The 21,683-nt window shown below is 44.7% G+C and overlaps 1 protein-coding gene across 2 annotated transcripts in view; it reads left to right on the top strand.

Moving 5' to 3' along the window:
• Positions 1-21,683, top strand: part of LOC137657709 (solute carrier family 35 member F5) — a 128,919-nt gene that overhangs the window by 31,360 nt on the left and 75,876 nt on the right. For both annotated transcript variants that reach the window (XM_068392145.1, XM_068392136.1), the window contains exon 3: positions 8,353-8,502. In XM_068392145.1, coding sequence (XP_068248246.1) covers positions 8,353-8,502 — 150 coding nt within the window. The remainder of the gene's footprint in view (positions 1-8,352; positions 8,503-21,683) is intronic.

Below are 21,683 nucleotides of genomic sequence, written 5' to 3'. Positions count from 1 at the left end.
GTGGAATAGTCAGCATAATGAATGGTAAGGTAAGATTAATTGAAATAAACAGAATTAATATAATAAGATTTATTGTTTAAGTACTTATCTTGTAAGCATTTATTTCTCTCCTCATTCCCACTTTAGTGATGTCAAGAGATTTCAGGGTACGTACAGGTCTACAACGAATTCTATAGTATGAAGTTCTTGGTACAATGCCATCATGGTGGTTGATGTTTCTCTCGTGGTTTAAAGGTTTAAGGGCCCCTCATGAAGTACAAGAGGAAGCCAAGGTTTGGGTGGATGGATGGTGTGAAGAAAGCTCTGGGCGATAGGAGGATAGATGTGAGAGAGGCAAGAGAGCGTGCTAGAAATAGGAATGAATGGCGAGCGATTGTGACGCAGTTCCGGTAGGCCCTGCTGCTTCCTCCGGTGCCTTAGATGACCGCGGAGGTAGCAGCAGTAGGGGATTCAGCATTATGAAGCTTCATCTGTGGTGGATAATGTGGGAGGGTGGGCTGTGGCACCCTAGCAGTACCAGCTGAACTCGGCTGAGTCCCTGGTTAGGCTGGAGGAACGTAGAGAGTAGTCCCCTTTTTGTTTTGTTTCTTTGTTGATGTCGGCTACCCCCCAAAATTGGGGGAAGTGCCTTTGGTATATGGATGGATGGATGAATGGCAGGGGCAAGGGAGAGTGACATTGCCCTATCGAGTAGGACAGTGCCCTAGAGACTGACCATATATACATATGATCAGTGCCCAAGCCCCTTCTCCACCCAAGCTAGGACCAGGGAGGGCCAGGCGATGGCTGCTGATGACTCGGCAGATAGACCTGTAGGCTCCCCCTATCCTTAGCTCACAAGGATGGTGAGATTGCAGCAACAAAAGAAACTAATGAGTTTGAGCGGGATTCAAACCCCAGTCTGACGTTCACCAGTCAGGGTTGTTACCACATTGGCCAACACATGATGCCATGCATTGGGATGATAAGGTATCACAGGGGAGAGGGAGATTAAGAGTGGTAGAGAAAGATTTTTCCATCTTTTATTTAGATGTAGGGAAGCCATTAGCTTCAAAAATATTATCATGATGACTTATATAAATATTGATAAATTATATTAAGACTGTCTTTAGTGGTATTAATTTTAATCACAGAGCACATATGTAATAATATTTTTTATTGTTATTAACTACTTTTTGGGTAATGGGGGAATCAGCACAATGCAATTTGCTAAGACCTATTGAAATAAATAAAATTTTAAGAAGAACGATTATTTCAAAATGGCGGCCTCTAGTGGCCATTTATTGTAGAATTATCATACAAACCCACTACTTAGTCCTCTAATTCTGAGTTTGCCAACTTAGTTACGTTTGCAAAATGCATAACATAATGAATGTTGGTTAAGCATTGAAATAATATGTTTTATCTTAGAATAAGGAATGTTGGGTAAGCATGGAAATGATAGCTTTTATCTTGAAAATTCCGTTAAGATTTTCCTATGTCTGCACCTTTGTAATGTGCAACATTTGAGAAAATCTAAATACATCTTATAAGGCAGGTTTTAATTATCATAGCCTATTCTAAGACTTTAATGTAGAACAGTACTGCTGTGATATAGCCTTCTGTTTGCTTGAGGTATCCTTGATGCTTGTTCATGTTCACACTGTTAGCTGATCTATAATGTTATAAGCCCTCTACATTCAGTATATTTTACATGCAAGAAAGGCTTGTGTTTGTTATGCCAATCAAAAATATACCTTTGAAATACATGTTTTCAATATTAATCTTACCCGGTGATCATGTAGCTGCAGCTCTGCTGCCCGACAGAAAAAACCTACGGGCGGAATACGCCAGCGATCGCTATACAGGTGGGGGTGTACATCAACAGCGCCATCTGTCGAGTAGGTACTCAAGTACTTCTTGTCAACACAGAACCAATTTTCTCTCTGTCGTGCCACCGGCAAGACCTACTTGATACGCTGTTGTTTTCTGGAGTTGATTTTCACGTTATTTGGTGAAGTATTCTCTCTAGTTATTAGCTTTTGCTGTGCAGAAGTTATCCTCAATACTTTCTCACTTTCATTGATTAGATTTTGGATTATTTGTTGACGACTTGGATAGATTTTGGATTTCCCCCCTTTGACTAATTCAAGATGTCTGACCCTACTCAAGTCCCCAAGTACAGGAAGTGTAGCGCTAGGGACTGTTCTAGGCGTCTTCCGAAGGCCTCTATCGATCCGCACACCGTTTGTTCCAATTGTAGGGGTAAAGCCTGTCAATTGGAAGATCGATGTGAGGAATGCGCTGGGCTTTCGGAATTCGATTTTCAAGAATTCCTTAAGTATGCACGTAGGCTAGAGAAGGATAGGATCAGGAGGAGTTCGTCTCGCTCTATTGATTTTTCCTCTCCCCATGCCCCACAACCTATTCCTTCCCCTGTAGTGGTTACACCCGACCCTCCTACTAGCTCTCATCAACCTTCGATGGCGGATATGATGCGTGCCATTCAGGCTCTTGGTGAGAGAGTTGAGTCATTGGCGAATGACCGCAATCAACTTATGGCTGACGTCAGGGAGTTGAAAGGTAAAAGTGCAGTGGGAAGTGAAGTGAGTGTCAGTGCAGTGAAAAGTGTCAGTGTTACGCATGAGGGTGCGTCTGTTCGTGCCTGTCGTCCTCCCAGTCCGGGACCTCTTGCAAGCTCCCAAGCCCAGGGGAGAAGCAATGTCGTACGACCAAAGGGTTCGACAGGCCTTGATCAGCGGACAGACGTTCCCTCCGTGGTTGAGGACGTATCTTGCCGAGATCGTCCCACCCACAAACAGACGAGTGAGCCCATTCATTCCTCGTCTGCGGAAGAAGTTTCTCGACAGAAACGCTGGACCAAAGTCTCACGACCTCTCAAGCGCAAGGTCCCTTCCGAGCGAGTCCAACGGCCCAGGTGTAGCCACTGGGTCAGTTCGGACTCGCCGCAGTCTTCCGAAGACTGCACACCTCCCAAGAGAGGTAGAGTGGTTCCGCAGCAGGCAATCACTCCGTCTGTTGCCGCACCAGCCGCTGTAGACCCTAAGTGGTCTTTGCTGCAGTCTATGCAGACTCAGCTAGCTTCCTTCATGCAGGAGTATCGTGCTGAGAAGGTTGACGCTGCACCCGTTAGCCTACAACCTGCCATGGTTGTGCGCCCAGATGACACTGCGGCTGCCTGCTCCCACACTCCGGCTGTGAGAGCTCCACCACCTATGCGCAGTCGACCCTGCCAGACGCATGTTGACGTTAGCCGACGTGCGGCACCCTCCGTTGACGTGCGTGAGCTACCGCATCAGCAGGAAGGTGGAGTCAAGCTGCCGTGTTTTGACGCGGTGCGTCAGTCTCCGCAACCCACGGTGGTCCCCACCACGCACCACCACTCCGCTTTGGTTGTTGCCAGCTCTCAGACTGACCAACAGCGGCATGACGTTGGATCCAGTGCAGCTACGCATGCACCCGTGCTGCCGGATTCAGCCGTTCAGCTTTTATCTCCTCCTTTGCCGCTTCCTCCTCAGCATTCGGATGAAGGAATCTCTGATGACGACGAAGCTGCGCATTTGGACGACCAACACTCCGACATAGATGAACCCAAGACTACGCCTCCCTCCTTAGACTTTAGGAAAGTCCTTGCCCTGTTTAAGGAGTTGTATCCGGACCAGTTTGTGTCTGCAGCTCCACGCTCACCTCCCTCTGAGTTCGCTTTAGGCATGCAGTCAGCAGCTCCTGCCTTTACGAAGCTCGTACTCGCTCGCTCGTCCAAGAGAGCTTTAAGGGTACTGGGAGAGTGGTTGCAGGCCAAGAAGCAACTTGGGAAGACATCCTTCATGTTTCCCCCGGCCAAGCTTGCTTCCAGATCTAGCGTCTGGTATGCCACGGGAGAGGTTCTCGGCTTGGGAGTTCCTGCCTCTGCCCAGGGCGACTTCTCAAGTCTGGTAGACTCTCCCCGCAGACTGGCTATGAGACGCTCCAAGATTTGCTGGACTTCTTCGGACATGGACCATCTTTTGAAGGGAGTTTTCCGTGCGTTTGAGATCTTTAACTTCCTGGACTGGTGTTTGGGAGCGTTGAGCAGGAAGACCTCCCCTTCGGATAAGGAATCTGCCATGCTCATCATGTCCTGCATGGACAAAGCCATACGGGATGGGTCTGGCGAGCTTGCGGCTTCTTTCGTATCTGGAGTTCTCAAGAAGCGGGATCACCTTTGCTCCTTCTTGTCGGCGGGAGTCACCCCATGTCAGAAGTCAGAACTGATGTTTGCTCCGCTATCGAAGTGTCTCTTTCCTGAAGAGTTGATCAAGGGGATTGCCGCCTCGTTGATCCAGAAAGACACTCATGACCTGGTGGCGTCATCCGCACGTAAAGTCACAGCTTTACCTTCCGTGCCTAGACCTAGGATGGACACACCAGCGTCTAGGTTCATTCCGCCCTTTCGTGGCAGAACCTCCAGCAGAAGAGGTACTCGTGCCGATAGTCAACGTGGCAACAAGAAGAAGGGTTCCAAGTCCTCAAGAGGCAGAGTCTGACTGCCACCTTCTTCAGACAGCAGTGGGAGCCAGGCTCAAGAACTACTGGCAGGCCTGGGAGAACAGGGGCACAGACGCACAGTCTGTGAAGTTACTCAGAGAGGGGTACAGGATTCCATTCTTGCGCAAGCCCCCTCTAGCAACAACTCCCATCGACCTCTCTCCCAGGTACAGAGAGGAGGACAAGAGGCTAGCTTTACAGCAAGAGGTGTCTCTCTTGCTACAAAAGGGAGCGGTAGTCATAGTCCGGGACCATCAATCCCCGGGCTTCTACAACCGTCTCTTCTTAGTGGCGAAGAAGACAGGAGGGTGGAGACCGGTGCTAGACGTCAGTGCTCTAAATGTCTTTGTCACCAAGCAGACGTTCACCATGGAGACGACGAAGTCGGTTCTAGCATCGGTCAGGAAGGAAGACTGGATGGTCTCGTTAGACCTAAAGGACGCGTACTTTCACGTCCCCATCCACCCAGATTCCCAACCTTTTCTAAGGTTCGTTTTTGGGAAGGTGGTATACCAGTTCCAAGCCCTGTGCTTTGGCCTAAACACGGCACCTCTAGTGTTTACCAAACTGATGAGGAATATTGCCAAATTCCTGCATTTGGCAGACATCAGAGCCTCCCTCTATTTGGACGACTGGCTTTTAAGAGCTGCGTCAAGTCGTCGCTGTCTGGAGAATCTAAAATGGACTCTGGATCTGACCAAGGAATTGGGTCTCCTGGTCAATATGGAAAAGTCCCAACTCGTCCCATCCCAAACTATAGTATATCTAGGTATGGAGATTCAGAGTCAAGCTTTTCAGGCTTTTCCGTCGGCCCCCAGAATCAGTCAAGCCCAAGAATGCATCCAGAGCATGCTGAAGAAGAACCGATGTTCAGTCAGACAGTGGATGAGTCTGATAGGGACGCTTTCATCGCTGGACCAGTTCATCGCGTTAGGGAGACTCCACCTCCGACCCCTTCAGTATCACCTAGCTGCTCACTGGAGAAAGGACATGACACTAGAAGCGGTCTCAGTTCCTATCTCCGAGAAGATGAAGTCTGCACTGACTTGGTGGAAGAACAACATTCTGCTCAGGGAAGGTCTACCACTGGCTGTTCAGACCCCCGACCACCTTCTCTTCTCGGACGCATCGGACACGGGCTGGGGTGCGACACTGGACGGTCGGGAATGCTCGGGCACGTGGAATTCGGATCAAAGAGCACTGCACATCAACTGCAAGGAGCTGCTGGCAGTTCATCTGGCCTTGAGAAGCTTCAAGTCCCTCCTTCTAGGCAAGGTGGTGGAAGTGAACTCCGACAACACCACAGCCTTGGCGTACATCTCCAAGCAAGGAGGGACTCATTCGATGACGTTGTTCGAGATCGCAAGGGACCTCCTCACCTGGTCAAGAGATTGAAACATATCTCTAGTAACGAGGTTCATTCAAGGCGACATAAATGTCATGGCAGACCGCCTCAGCCAGAAGGGTCAGATCATCCCAACAGAATGGACCCTTCACAAGAATGTTTGCAACAGACTATGGTCCTTGTGGGGTCAGCCCACCATAGATCTGTTCGCTACCTCGATGACCAAGAGGCTCCCAAATTATTGCTCACCGATTCCGGACCCAGCAGCAGTTCACATAGATGCCTTTCTTCTGAATTGGTCCCATCTAGACCTTTATGCGTTCCCCCCGTTCAAGATTGTCAACAAGGTACTGCAGAAGTTCGCCTCTCACGAAGGGACAAGGTTGACGTTGGTTGCTCCCCTCTGGCCCGCGAGAGAATGGTTCACCGAGGTACTGCAATGGCTAGTAGACGTTCCCAGGACTCTTCCTCTAAGAGTGGACCTTCTGCGTCAGCCGCATGTAAAGAAGGTACACCCAAGCCTCCACGCTCTTCGTCTGACTGCCTTCAGACTATCGAAAGACTCTCAAGAGCTAGAGGCTTTTCGAAGGAGGCAGCCAGAGCGATTGCCAGAGCAAGGAGGAAATCCACTCTCAAGGTCTACCAGTCAAAATGGGAAGTCTTCCGAAGCTGGTGCAAGGCGAATTCAGTATCCTCAACCAGTACCTCTGTAATTCAGATAGCTGACTTCCTTTTACACCTAAGGAAGGTAAGATCCCTTTCAGCTCCTACGATCAAAGGTTACAGAAGCATGTTGGCAGCAGTCTTCCGCCACAGAGGCTTAGATCTTTCCAACAACAAAGATCTACAGGACCTCCTTAAGTCTTTTGAGACCTCGAAGGAGCGTCGGTTGGTCACACCAGGTTGGAACTTAGACGTGGTTTTAAGGTTCCTGATGTCAGCAAGGTTCGAACCGCTTCAATCAGCCTCTTTTAAAGATCTCACTTTGAAGACTCTTTTCCTCGTCTGCTTAGCAACAGCTAAAAGAGTCAGTGAGATACACGCCTTCAGCAGGAACATAGGATTTACATCTGAAACGGCTACATGTTCCTTACAGCTTGGTTTTTTAGCTAAAAACGAACTCCCTTCTCGTCCTTGTCCCAAATCGTTCGAGATTCCAAGTCTGTCCAGTTTGGTTGGAAACGAACAAGAGAGAGTACTATGCCCAGTAAGAGCTCTTAAGTACTATTTAAGACGTACGAAGCCATTACGAGGACAATCAGAAGCTTTATGGTGCTCTATTAAGAAACCTGCTTTACCGATGTCGAAGAACGCAGTTTCTTATTACATCAGACTTTTGATTAGAGAAGCTCATTCTCATCTGAATGAGGAAGACCATGCTTTGCTGAAGGTAAGGACACATGAAGTTAGAGCTGTCGCAACTTCAGTGGCCTTCAAACAAAACAGATCTCTGCAGAGTGTAATGGATGCAACCTATTGGAGAAGCAAGTCAGTGTTCGCATCATTTTACCTTAAAGATGTCCAGTCTCTTTACGAGAACTGCTACACCCTGGGACCATTCGTAGCAGCGAGTGCAGTAGTAGGTGAGGGCTCAACCACTACATTCCCATAATCCCATAACCTTTTTTAATCTTTCTCTTGAAATGTTTTTATTGTTGTTTTTGGGTTGTACGGAAGGCTAAGAAGCCTTTCGCATCCTGGTTGATTTGGCGGGTGGTCAAATTCTTTTCTTGAGAAGCGCCTAGATTAGAGGTTGTGATGAGGTCCTTTAGTATGGGTTGCAGCCCTTCATACTTCAGCACCTAGGAGTCGCTCAGCATCCTAAGAGGATCGCGAGGCTCAGTAAGGAAGACGTACTTAAAAAGGCAGAGTAATTGTTCAAGTCGACTTCCTTACCAGGTACTTATTAATTTTATGTTTGTTATTTTCAATAACTGCTAAAATGAAATACGGAATACTTAGCTTCTAATGTTAACATGTATGCTGGTCTCCACCCACCCCCCTGGGTGTGAATCAGCTACATGATCACCGGGTAAGATTAATATTGAAAAATGTTATTTTCATTAGTAAAATAAATTTTTGAATACAGTATACTTACCCGGTGATCATGAATTAAAGGACCCACCCTTCCTCCCCAATAGAGACCCAGTGGACCGAGGAGAAAATTGGTTCTGTGTTGACAAGAAGTACTTGAGTACCTACTCGACAGATGGCGCTGTTGATGTACACCCCCACCTGTATAGCGATCGCTGGCGTATTCCGCCCGTAGGTTTTTAATGTCGGACAGCAGAGCTGCAGCTACATGATCACCGGGTAAGTATATTCAAAAATTTATTTTACTAATGAAAATAACATTTTAAAGTGAATTCTTAGTTCCTATAACAATTATATTTCATAAATGAATCATATACTGCTTTGTATTCTAATGATTAAGGAGTGTCATTAGCTTTTAATATGCATATTTGTTCTTTGTTTTTCAGTATATTTTCCATGACAGTGGTTTTGATAAACCATTCTTTAGCACCTACTTGAAAACGAGCATGTTCAGTCTTTATTTACTTGGGTTCATATTTTGGAGTCCATGGAGGCATCAGTGCTCACATAATCTCTATCCTGACGACATATATCAGGTAAGCAGTTATGGCTGTTTAATTGTAGTGCAGTACAGTAGTATATCATGCCTTTAGTGGCAGGTATAAAATATTGTTTAACTTAAACCTAGGCTGCAGATACCATTGTTTAGTTGTGTATATAAAGTTAAGATCGTTCAATTCAAGATGTCTCACAAATGTAGCACTAAATAACAAAAGCAGTTGCACTGTTTGGATGTTATTCAGAGCTATAAGGTGTTCATCCCTGATTATCATATTTGGATTTCTTTTTTGTTCTTCATGAGTTCTTTATGATTATTGTATTTGTGTATAGTATATTAATAGAGCATGAGTGCCTTATTAAAAAAAGCAATTTTGTTGTAGCATAAAACATTTTTTATGCAAACCTATTATTCATGAAACAGATTTTGATGTAGGAAAAATCTATTTTTGGGTTCGAGCCATGTTGTCCCGATGGAAGTTCCTTCGGGCAGCTTCCTACTGTATAATATTCCTGTGAGTGATATTACAAGAGAATTACCGTCAGGTATCACGGGGTTCTAACCCCCAGAACGACTATCCTAAGATATCGTGTATAATCAGGGACGTATCCGTAGATAACCATAGATATCTGCACCCCAAACAGACTTAACCCAGTCTAGGAATCTAAGGAGGAGGATAGGTGAGGAGCCATTACATATCCTCTCCCTTTATAGTACTACTCGTCCCTGATAAACCCATTCCAATTTTTGCAGCTTACCTTTATTCCATTCGTACCAATGTGTCCTGATCAAGAAAAAAATTTAACACAGCTTTGATTGTTCAGACAGCTCTCAAGGAGTCTCTCTTTACCTTATTCTTTTGTGTGCTTATTTGACACACTGATAAGAATTATATTTTATACTATAAGAATATTATTTACGGTGGTGAAAGGTCACAAGCACCTGTTATAAAAAACTTTAGAAAAAAAGTGTTTAAATATATAACTTCCCTAGTAGTTACATATATATAGCTTAAATTCCGCGTTTCGACGCGTCACGACAGAAATTCAATTTGGCGGCAATCGCCGCCATGACAGTAAGTGGTCATACATGAGCGCCATCTCTCATAGGTTACCAGAACCATACCCAACATTCTTCAGAAATAACCTGTCGTTGATTGAGTCAACACCTTGGAAATTCGTTTTGCTGTTAATACTTTTTTGGGCTCAGGCCATGTTGTCCTGATGGAAGTTCCTTTAGGGTAGCTTCCTTAGGTATATTTGACTATGGTGATATTCCCAGAGAATTTTACCTTAAGGTATCCAGAATTCTAACTCCTGGAGCGAATATCCCTAAATAAATCTATATGGGATATCGCATAATATCAGAGGACGTATTCTTGACACGCCACATAGCTATCTTCACCCCGAACAGAGTTAACACTTCGAGGAGTCAAGGTGGTAAGAAAACGAAAAGCTAGAATGAAAGGAGAGCCGTTAATAAGGTACCTCTCCTATCCCGTTTTGAGTGTGTACATAATGCCGCCGACGGCGCCATCTCTATTCCTTATCGCGTAGCTCCACTATTCGGTGTTTCCCTTGCGATTCTCTCGTAATCTTGGATTTATTTAAACATTATGATGCTTTTTCCAGCCTCTTCTGCCTCTGGAAAGTTGAGTATTATCTTTATTGTGTATAAATGTAAGCTCTTGGTGTTTCGAATTAAATCAAAAGTGATATTATCGTAAACAAGAGCTGTTGCCTACTGGAGGCGTCCTGGACGCTGTCGCTTGCTATACATGAGACATTTAGTTAGCCAGAGCGACGTTCCCAGTGTATATGCTTTAATAAATTTAGCTATTCAGCTTTATGATGGGAATTCTTTATATGATGCCGTTAGTATATTCAGTTTCGGCGATTAAGGTAACCGATCCTGTCCTACGCTAGGCTTCGTAGCCTAGGCGTTTGGCCCTAATACTTTCATGCATGATATATGGATTTCCGAATGTTTTAAATTTATTGAAGCTATAGGCATATTTATACATATAAGATATTGTTGAATAATTATCTTCCAAGATTGTATATGAGAGAGTTTTGGTGATTTAGGTAATCGATTCTCACCGCGCCTAGGCTAGTAGCCTATGGGGCTTTAGTATACTTTCGCACACTTCCCCGGTTGTTCTTTTCTCCCCTGGAGACTAAGTTCAATCCCTTTTCCCTCTGATCAAGCCTTAGGCTTAATCCTAGTGGTTTTAACTGAATAATATTCAGGTATAACTATACTAGGAGGTTTCTGCCCTAATCCTGTAACCAGAGTGACTGGTTTCAGGTTTGAGCAGAACATCAGAGTAATTAGTCTGGGGTCTGTATCTTCCTAGCTTAGAGAATGAGATTCCTTTGCTAGGTTAGGTACAGACATAGGAGGCTTAGCCTCTCTAGACCACATCCGAAGGTTTCTGTACGAGATGATTCCTTCTTCTAGTGATCTAGCAGACTAGTCCAGTGTTGTTGTTTTCGGATTGGAGGATAAGATTCTCCATTTCTAGTAAATAGCAACCTCAAACTTTGTTTTGGTATTGAGGAAGGTAGCAAGTATTGCTGACCTTTCTCCCTATAGATAAACCCTAGGCTAGGATGAGCTTTCTTAGCCTCTGGGGTCAATCTCATACTAGAACAAATTTTGTAGGACCCTCTTCCCCTTTCCCCCCTCTATCCTTAGTAATAGCAATAGCCTAGCTATTACAACTCTTGGCCGTCGTTCTACATCTGTACCTAGAGTAGGTTAGGATGTGGGACTGGCTCAGTCCTCTGCCTGCCGGCCGGTAGAGGCCTAACTTCTTTAGAGTGTTCCCCAGACCTCCCTTGGTCTACCATCCTTGTCTGTCGGTAAAGCCCGGCAGGCAGTGGATAGTAGGAAGCCTGAATATTACATTCTCCCCTTCCTTATGTTCACTCTTTCTGGATGGAAGGCTGTAAGGCAGTGCCGCCTTATATTCTTACATCTAGTCGGGCGGGTGGAAGTTCACTGGTTCTGTTTTACTGCCGGCCGTCATAGGTATCACCTACCATTGCCGGATGGCAACGGCAGCACACCATAAGATTTGCCGGCCACTACGAGTAGTGGCCGGCAGCCGGGTGCTGTTGTTTCTCATTGGCCGGCACTCTGCCGGCCGGCACATACATACTGAACCAGTGATCTGCCGCCCAGTAGTCTGAAGGTAGTATACCTTTGAACTAGACCCAGGTACGTGCCAGCCGGCCGGCAGACATATTATACAGCATACAGTAGCCAGTATTTTTACAGTATAGTACTTACTGCATGGAGAAAACTATAGTATAGAATATATTGTAACACTAAAGTTTTTCCAACATACTTGGTGTTGCCTTGTACAGCCTTTTGTTGAGACCGTACAGGATAGAGAAAGTGAGCTCTTTCTTTATTAATTATCCAGTATATTAAAACTCTTACCATGGTGTGAGCTACACCTAATTTCCTCTGGAAAATATAATGAAGGTTATTCTAGAATGAGACTTAACCTGAAAGTTTTGATATCTGGAAGGTTACAGCAATTGGCTGGGCAGGAAATACAAGTATGTCTCTTTCCTGCTTTCCTTTCTAGATTAACAGTTATAAGCTATATATATATTATTCATAAGTTATCCAGTGATATGTCTTCACCTGATACTCGTGGAATTTCTTTTCTTACAGGAGGACCATCCGAAGTGCGGGAGCATGTTCTGCAATGTCCGCAGCAAGAACTTCTGTGGATATGAGTTGTGTAGTAGGCATGCAGTATGCGCAATCTCCAGAGGTGATCTCCAGTATTGGGACCCTCAGGTATGTACCATATGTTCTAACGTGATTATCGAGGCATTTGACACCCCTAAGTCGGCGGAGTCAAGGGACGCAGCTAGGGAAAAGTTACGAACCTGGGTGAGGGGTTTTCAGAAGAATACTTCAGGCCCCTACCTTCCAAGCGAGAAGATGAGGGCCTATCTTTTTCCTAAGGCATCTCCCTCTTAATGAGAGAATGCCTTGATGAAGTCATTAAGCTTCAGCACGGCATTTAATTCCCGTGCTGAAACTTGGTGACGGGCAAGAGGGCTCTCGAACTTGGGGAAATTGCTCCCCCAGTTCGAATCTAAATTTCTCTCTTTTACCTTTTTCTTTTTCTCAATACTACTTCAACCTTATCCTAATTTCACAAACTTTCTTTAGTCTTTCTTTCCAAACTCTATGAGAAAAATTTCCCTCATTATATGTGTGTATATATTAAGTACATATATATTTATTTATTTTTTTTTTTTCTTTTCTCCTATGGCTTGGATGTTTTCACATCCATTGTAGCCCCGGCGGGGATGTTCATACATCCTTTATTGCTGCCTGCTTTGATGAGTGGGAGGAGGTATCGCGGTTGGGAGGTGTTTGCATTCAAAGCTATATATGAGAGTATTGGATGATTTCAGCCATCCCGAAGATGGTTTGGACCTTTTTGGCGGAACTATTCTCAAGTGTTGGGTCTTCGGAATCCAGGGGGATCCAATGCTTGGGGTAGGACTCTCGGCTTTTGGCCGGAAGCCCGTCATTATAGATATGGGGAGGATGATTCCATAATTTCTTGGTCTCAGTCCTAACAGGCGGGTTCAGCTTACACCTGTGCCTCTATATCTGTTTTGATGCTATCCTTCGGGTAGGGTATGGAGTGGACCATCTGGGAAGTATACTCTCATTGTGCCGATAGTAGAGAGTGCAAATTTCCTTTCCGACGCGTGATGGCCTAACATTCTCGAGCAGGTACATCAAACTAACTCTTTTCCCTCTCTTTACTATTATGGATTCTTTAAGGAACGAACCCCCATCCCCTGGATACGCTGACTCTCCCCCGGCACTGTTGACGACCTCTGCTAATGTGATAAGGGATAGCTCTGTTGATGACCTCAGAACGGGAAAGGACCAGTCTACTGATATTTCTAAATCGAGTAATTTGGGTAACACGAGGAAACTTCGAATCCTCCATGTTACACAAATTTCAATAGAAACAAATTATGATGATCTATGTAAAGCATTTGAATGCTATGGATGCATAAAAGAAATAAGGATGAAACTTGAAGCTGAAACTTGGGATTCATGGATATCTTATAGTAGTTATGACGAAGCATTTAGTGCAATAAGTAATTTGAATAATATTAAAATTAATAACTTGAATGTCGCGGCTGCTCTCTGCGATAAGGTACCAAAAGATTTAGATGTGTACAGGCCTGCCGATTGGTTGGAAAAAGGCACAGATTTAGTCATGCCCTCCCAGAGAAATCCAAAACCACCGATGTGGCTTATAGCTGAATCAAAGGGGGTTACAGGGAATTATTTTAAAATATGCAAATTGATTCAGAAAAAAATAGGAACTATTGCACCAGGCGATATATCTCGTTTCGGAAAAAATAGTTTCCTTATCCATGCCAAATCCAGTACACAGTCGGTAATATTGTCCAATATGAAAATAAATAATGATGACATTAAGTTAGATGTCAAACCCCACCTAAATTTTAGCTACGGAAGGGGCGTAGTTTTTAACAGAGACCTATATGATTTTACAGAGGAGGAGATACTGGCCATGTGTCCATTAAATGTTTGGAAAGTTCATAAAGTCCCAGGTACATCAATGATAATCCTTACGTTCCAGGATGCTGATGTACCTTTTCATATTATTATCGAGAACGAAAGGATTAAAGTAAGACCCTTCAAGCAGAAGCCATTGCAATGCTTTAATTGTTTTAAATTTGGGCACCCGTCCAAAGTTTGCAAAAATGAGAAGATGTGTGGTATTTGCTCCAAATCTTACCATGGAGAGTGTGCACTTGGAGCCAGGTGTTTAAATTGCAGCTCGAATCACAAATCCACAGACAAGATTTGCGAGCTATATAAGTTGGAGGAAGCTGCCCTCAACAAATCAAACTTAGAACACATAAGTGTGACCCATGCCAAAAGATTATTGAATAAATCAAATACATATGCTAAGGCATTAAAATCAAACCAACCTAGCACTGCCAATAGCTCCAAAAAAAGTATACTATCTGACAAAATGTCAAATAACGAGGTAACCTTATCACCTCCTGAGGCTTTACCACGGTGTATTAACACTAGGTCATTGCCCATTGCTGTACAGCCTTCAGCCGCCATTACAAAAAGTAATGCAAACCTCTCTCAGGCCATGTCCTTGCCTGATCTGATGGAGGTTCCACTTAAGACTAACTTACCTGATGCACCTGTTGTGGGAAAGGTGCAAAAACCTCGAATCCCACCATCTATTAATCGCAAAAGAGAGAGACCTCCATCTCTCTCTCCACCCTCCATTAGAAACGTTAAGGTTATGACATCAAATAAAGTTGATGTTTTGTCTGTTGTTGTTTCTAATGAACCAGAAGATGGACTGAATAAATCAGAAATTCAAGTTGAGGTCCACCATCCACCTCAACAAATAGATAAAAAGAATACAAAGAAAATCACCAACGTTAAACCCAACATAACAAGACCACCTCTGAAGAAACCTACTGGTAATAATGTTACATTAAAAACTGCTAATGGGAAGACCTCATCCAAGATGTCTTCCAGAAATAATCCATAGTTTTCTCCTCCATTTTGCAATGGAACTGTCAGGGTTTGAGGGCGAAATATGAAGAACTTAAGCTCTTAATTCATGAGCATTCCCCCATAATTGTATGTCTACAGGAAAGTATGCTTGATTCTAACACTCCTAGTCCTCGAGAGTATGTTAGCTATAGAACACCATATAATCAACAAGCAGGGAGCCATGGCGGAAGTCTCATGTACATTCGTCGAGATGTTCCCCAAATACCCATGTCTATACGTACAACCCTGCAGGCAGTTGTTGTACAAATTGATATAGGGAGAAAATATACAATATGCTCTCTGTACTTACCTCCAAATGATAATATTTTATATGATGATTTAGCAGAGGTCATTCAACAACTCCCTCAACCTTTTCTCTTACTGGGAGATATGAATGGTAGACATCCTTTATGGGGTGATGTTTTGGCCAACACAAGGGGCAATATTATCTCATCAATTGTGGAGAATGAGAATGTGGGACTCCTTAATACAGGAGAGCCCACACACTTCCATGTTCAGACAGGTACTTTGTCATGCATTGACCTTTCAATTGCAAGCTCTAACTGCCTTCTTGATTTTGATTGGAGGACATTAGATGATTGGCATACTAGTGATCATGCACCAATCATTATAAACACCAACAAGGGTCCGCCTTTGCAAAGATCGCCACGTTGGAATCTAGACAAGGCAGACTGGGTTAAATTTTGTGAGCTAAGTGAAATCGAAGGGAGAGCAGAACAGTTTGAAAGTGTTGATGATGCCATAGACCTACTGAATGGAACTCTTCATACAGCAGGAGTCAATTCAATTCCCAAAACAACAGGGTTATTCAAACGACGACCAGTCCCGTGGTGGTCTTCAGAACTAACTGCACTCCACAGAGCCACAAGAAGATCTCTAACACGATTGCGTAGACGCAGAACTGATGAGAATTTAATAATGTACAAGAAATGTAGAGCACAGTTCCGTCGTGCCATGAAAGAAGCAAGGCGCCAGTCATGGATGTCTTTTGTTTCCTCTATTAACAGTAGAACACCACCATCTTCTGTGTGGAGGAAAGTAAAAAAGATAGCTGGCAAATTCACCCCCAACCCACCACCAGTGTTGAAGGTGAATGGCCAGTATGTAACTGAAGCAAATGAAGTTAGCAATGCCCTGGCTAATCATTTTTCAAATGTATCCAGCAAGTGTGAAGGAGCCCCTGGTCACCAGTATAGGAGCACTGAAGAAAAGAAAATTTTAAATTTTGCAACAAGAAGGGAAGAGTCGTATAATTCTCCTTTCACTGAAAGAGAATTTGATTCCGCACTTGCTCATTGCAACGATACAGCCCCTGGACCCGATGGAATTCCATATGCAATGATTAAACATGTACATTTTAATACAAAGCTATTTATTTTAAGCATTATTAATAGAATATGGCATGATCATAGCTACCCAAGTGTTTGGGAACTAGCCATTATTTTAGCCTTTTTAAAACCCGGTAAAGACAAGTTTTTAGCAGCAAACTATCGTCCTATTGCATTGACATCTTGTTTATGTAAAATCATGGAGAAGATGGTCAATGCAAGGCTGATATGGTACCTTGAAAAGAAAGGTATTTTATCACCGATTCAATGTGGATTCCGAAAAATGCACTCAACGACTGATGTGTTGATACGACTTGAGTCATCTATTTGTGAAGCCTTTGCTTCCAAACAGCACCATGTTACAGTATTTTTTGACCTTGAAAAGGCATATGATACCACATGGAGATATGGTATTCTTAAAACCATTCATGAATTGGGATTGAGAGGAGAGCTGCCACTATTTATTCAGGCATTTCTTTCACGAAGAGTTTTTCAAGTGAGAGTGGGGGAAACTCTATCAGAGAGTAAGTGCCAGGAAGAAGGAGTTCCTCAGGGTAGTGTGCTGAGTGTAACCCTTTTTGCACTAGCAATTAATGGGATATCCTCAGCCATTCCCCAGGATGTTCTCTCAACATTATTTGTGGATGATCTCTCAATATCATTTGCTGGCACTAGAATGGCAATGGTTGAGAGAAAAATCCAACACTCTATTGATAAAATTATCCAGTGGTCTGACATGAATGGATTTAAGTTCTCGACAAGTAAGACTACCATTGTCCATTTTTGTCGTATCCGGGGAGTACATCCAGACCCGGATATATACATTAAAGGTCAACGGATACCATGTGCAAGAGAAGCAAAATTTTTAGGTTTGATATTTGATTGTAGGCTTACATGGGTTTCTCACTTAAAAGCATTAAAAGCTAAATGTGTTGAAGCTCTGAATATCTTAAAAGTATTGTCCCATACATCATGGGGGGCAGACCGCAATACTATTTTAAAATTATACAAGGCCTTGATTTTTTCCAAAATTAGTTATGGTTGTGAGGTATATTCTTCAGCCACCCCAAGCCGGTTAAAAATATTAGACTCGATACATCATGCAGGTATTAGATTATCTACTGGAGCTTTTAAAACCTCGCCTATCCCAAGTCTCCTTGTTGATGCTGGAGAGTTACCTCTAGACCTTTACCGAATGTCTTCCATTCTTCGGTATTGGTTTAGATTGCAAAGACTCCCTAGCTCTCTAGCCTTTCAGACTGCAAGCCTTGTAAGACACGCATCATACTTTGAGTTGCACCCAAAATCTCCTCAACCTTATGGCTTTCGGGTGAAACGATTTTTAAGTAGTCTGGATATAATTAGAAATAAGGTACTTCCATTCAAGGTATCATCAACACCTCCATGGAAATTACCTGACATATCATTTTGTAAATACTTTATTGGAGTTAAGAAGAATATGACTGACTTAGAATCCAGGTCTCTTTTTATGGAACATGTCGAAGAACATAGGGGATCGACTTTTATATATACTGATGGCTCCAAATCTGATGCTGGCGTTGGATTTGGAGTACATAGTAATGATTTTAATTGTAGAGGTGCACTTCCTCTAACAGCTTCCATATTTACTGCCGAACTGTATGGCATATTAACCGCTATTGAGAAAATAGCTTTGGAAAAGGAGGGTAATTTTACAGTTTTTAGTGATGCAAGGAGTGTTCTTCAAGCTTTAGAAGTTTTTAATTCTAGTAACCCTCTAGTTTTAAAGATTTTAGAATGGCTTTTTATTATTGGACGGAAAGGTATAACTGTTCGATTTTGTTGGGTACCAGCACATGTAGGTGTGTCTGGGAATGAGAAGGCAGATTTACTGGCGAAGAATGCGGCATCCGAGTTGTTACCAAGGAGGTATCCCATTCCATGTAACGATCTCCTACCTTACATTAAGAAATTGGTTTGTGATAAATGGCAACAGCACTGGGACAGTCAAGACGGCAATAAAATGAGGGAAGTAACAAATATCATATCACCTTGGAGGTATAACATGATTCCCCGAAAATGGGAGACGACTCTTTGTCGTCTCCGTATTGGTCACACACGGTTGACACACGAGTTTCTGCTGAAGGGCCAACACCAACCGTATTGCGAGGACTGCTTAGTACCTTTAACAGTGAGGCATTTGTTGACCGAATGCCCTAATTTTACTAACTTAAGAAATAGATATCTGTTTGAGGCTCAAGGTGAGGATGGCAGGTTTATCCTTGCCAAGATTCTTGGACATGATGTGTCTTACTATGCGAGCGGAATTTTTAGATTTATTTCAGAAGCAGGTCTTCTGAAAACTATTTAACTATTTTAATGACTTCTTAATTTTTATGGTTTTAATCGAATTCTCTTTTAATTTTCATATACAGTAAATGGTATCGGCGTCAATGACCTTAGATGTCAGGATGCCAGAAAACTTTCAATCAATCAATCAATCCTAAGGCATCTGCGGATGCATTAATTCCTCAGCCTCACGCGGAGATCCCAACTATTTAGATTCAGGTTGAATCTGAAGTCTCGGATGCCCTACAAGACATCCAACTGGACGATAGGATGTCTGAGGTGTCTGAGTACACCGAAAAGGACCTTCTGGCAGAAGGCCAGGAGGAGGAACTGACCCAGGCTCCTGATACTGAGGAGGAAGAAATCGACGAGCTGTTAACTACATCGGTTCCGGCCCCAGAACCTATTCCCTCAACATCGTCTGCTATCCCAGATGATCTGGGAAGGACTCTTTCTTCCATCGTTGAAATGATTCAACAGATGCGGAAGAAGAATGATGAGAAGGAAGCTGCAATGAAGTTAGAGATGCGGAGACTTGCAGCATCACGTGGGCCCCAGAAGCTCAACGTGAAGGATCTTCCTTTGTGTTCGGATGCCAATCCTTGGAGGTATGCCAAACACATGCCTATGACAACTGGGAAAATTGTCATATCAGAGAAGTTGGGTTCAATTCCCTTTGAATAAGTGGAATTCTGGCCCAACAAGGAGTCTTACCCGGACTGCTATGTCCGGCTAAGGAAGGAGCCAGCCTCAAAGGAGGAGACGGAGCCGAAAGAGGTCATAGCCTTTGACCATAGTAAGGCATAGGCCTTTATAACGAGCTCTATGAAAGAGAGGGGCTTCACAAACTCAAAGATACCAGCTTTAAGTAAGAAGCATCACTCCTTTGTGGCTTCTCCTACCAGAGCCTTTCCCTTTATGGAAAAGGGATATAAGGCTGCCTTAAAGGCGATGGAGGCAGGGAAACCATGCCCCTCTTTGGAGTTTGTAAGCCGTTGTCCCTGACCTTGCCCATGGACCAGAAGGACTGGAAGGACGTTCACCTTAACTTCTCAGTCAGGAAGTTGGAGGCCGATATTGCCGGACGTCAGTTCGGTGAGGACCTTCCAAAGCTGTCTGATTTTCTCTTGTGCAGGGAGCAAGAGACAAAAGAGAGACTTGCAGCATCGATGTCCTTACAGACGACTCTGGAGACGATGGCAAGCGACCCCAAGAACCAGGACATGTTCATGGTAGTGGCCAAAATCCATATGGCCACAATAACTAAGGATCTCTATAGTTTCATGAAGGGTAGGAGAGCTTGTAGAGAGTTCGTGTTCACCTCGGCTGCAGTAAGGCACGAACCTAGGAAACTGATTTCCTCTTGTATATGGGGTAAGGACCTCTTCCCTAATGAAGTGGTCAAAGAGGTAGTAGTGGATAAGGCCGCCACAGAGAATAGGAACCTTCTCCAGAAGTGGGGCCTAACTCTTAAGAGAAAGTCTTCCCTGGATGAGGGTCCCCAACCTAAGAGGAAGACAAAGAAGCCTAGGGTATCCTCTCGGACAGCTAAGCCTTACAGACAGCAGCAGTAACAACTTCCAGCAACTGCGGTGCCTCAGTTGGTGGTTGGTGGCACAACCTCCAACCACATACCAGTTGGTACCTCAAGCTGGATGCGAAGGTGTGCGCTGTTGGGTTGGGCGCGCAACTGGAACTGGGCGCGCAGCTGGAACCTCGCGCGCTACTGGAACATTGTGCGCAGTTTTTATATTGCGCACAGTTACCAGAGAGTCCAGGGAAACCCGTGAGCACCCGTGCGCTATCTTGGGAACCTCCTGGACTGCGCGCTGTGATGTAGAAGCGCGCTGGTGTGTTGGTGAGCGCGTTTGCGCTATAACAGGAACAGCGTGAGGTTGGCGTGCATCACTCTTAGTAATATAAGAGTGGTGGGGGTCTAGAGACACCTGTGAGCGCCTGTGCGCTAACTTAGGTGCCTCTTGAACAGCGCGTTTATCAGGAACTGCCGGGCGCGTGTGAGCAGGCGAGTGCATGTGCGCAGGTGGGCGCGGGCACGCTATTTCAGGAACTGCTGATGGGCGCGGGCGCGCTATTTCAGGAACTGCTGATGGGCGCGGGCACGCTATTTCAGGAACTGCTGATGGGCGCGGGCGCACCGAAGGTTGTGGGCACGCAGGGGAACCCTGGCGCGTAACTGGAATATTTGCGCGCACGCGCGCAGGTGAGCGCAGTGGCACTAAATCAGGATCAGCAGCAACAGCAGAAGGGCGTGCAGGTATAACCTGGCGCGCAGGTATAACCTGGCGCGCAGGTATAACCTGGCGCGCAAGGGTTTGATGCACAGTTTTGCGCTCATTACCCTTTTGCCCCAAAGGGACCGGTGCCTGCTCAATGACAGGTTTAGATGGCACGTAGCGCGCATCATCCTTGAAAGGAGATGGCAGGTCAGCATGTCTTGAGGGTGACTGGATACAAAGTCCCGAAGGACGACCATCCTCCGACGGGGATAACGAACGATCCCTGGAGAGGTCTAAGGTGGTAGCTGGCAGGAACGGTGATCGGCGAGTGGTCTCCTCCACAGAGGACTGCGGGGATGACGAGCCGAAGAGGCGCCTCCTAACTCCCTTGTGAGGAGAAGGAAGGCCTCTACGGCGAAGGGGAGGACGAGCCTTCCGCCTTATTCGCCCACGAGGGGCCGTTGGATCAGAACTCTGACCTTCATAGGGCCTCCGCAGAGGCGTCTCTGTTAGTGAACCCCCCCCGGTGGGGAGAATCACCGGCAGGAGAGACCGTAGGACCTAGTTCCTCCCTCGAAGGATGTTCGGAGGGGGAACCTAAACCTTCAGCTACCTCAGCAACAACAGGCACAGGTGTTTGGGCAGAAACACTCGATGCCTCCGTTACAACAACGTCAACGACCGACATAGGATCTATC

Source organism: Palaemon carinicauda, chromosome 1 (assembly GCF_036898095.1).
Source record: "Palaemon carinicauda isolate YSFRI2023 chromosome 1, ASM3689809v2, whole genome shotgun sequence".
In the NCBI taxonomy this organism is placed as follows: domain Eukaryota; kingdom Metazoa; phylum Arthropoda; class Malacostraca; order Decapoda; family Palaemonidae; genus Palaemon; species Palaemon carinicauda.
Note: the sequence above shows the minus strand (reverse complement) of the source record. Positions and strands in the feature narration are given on the sequence as shown.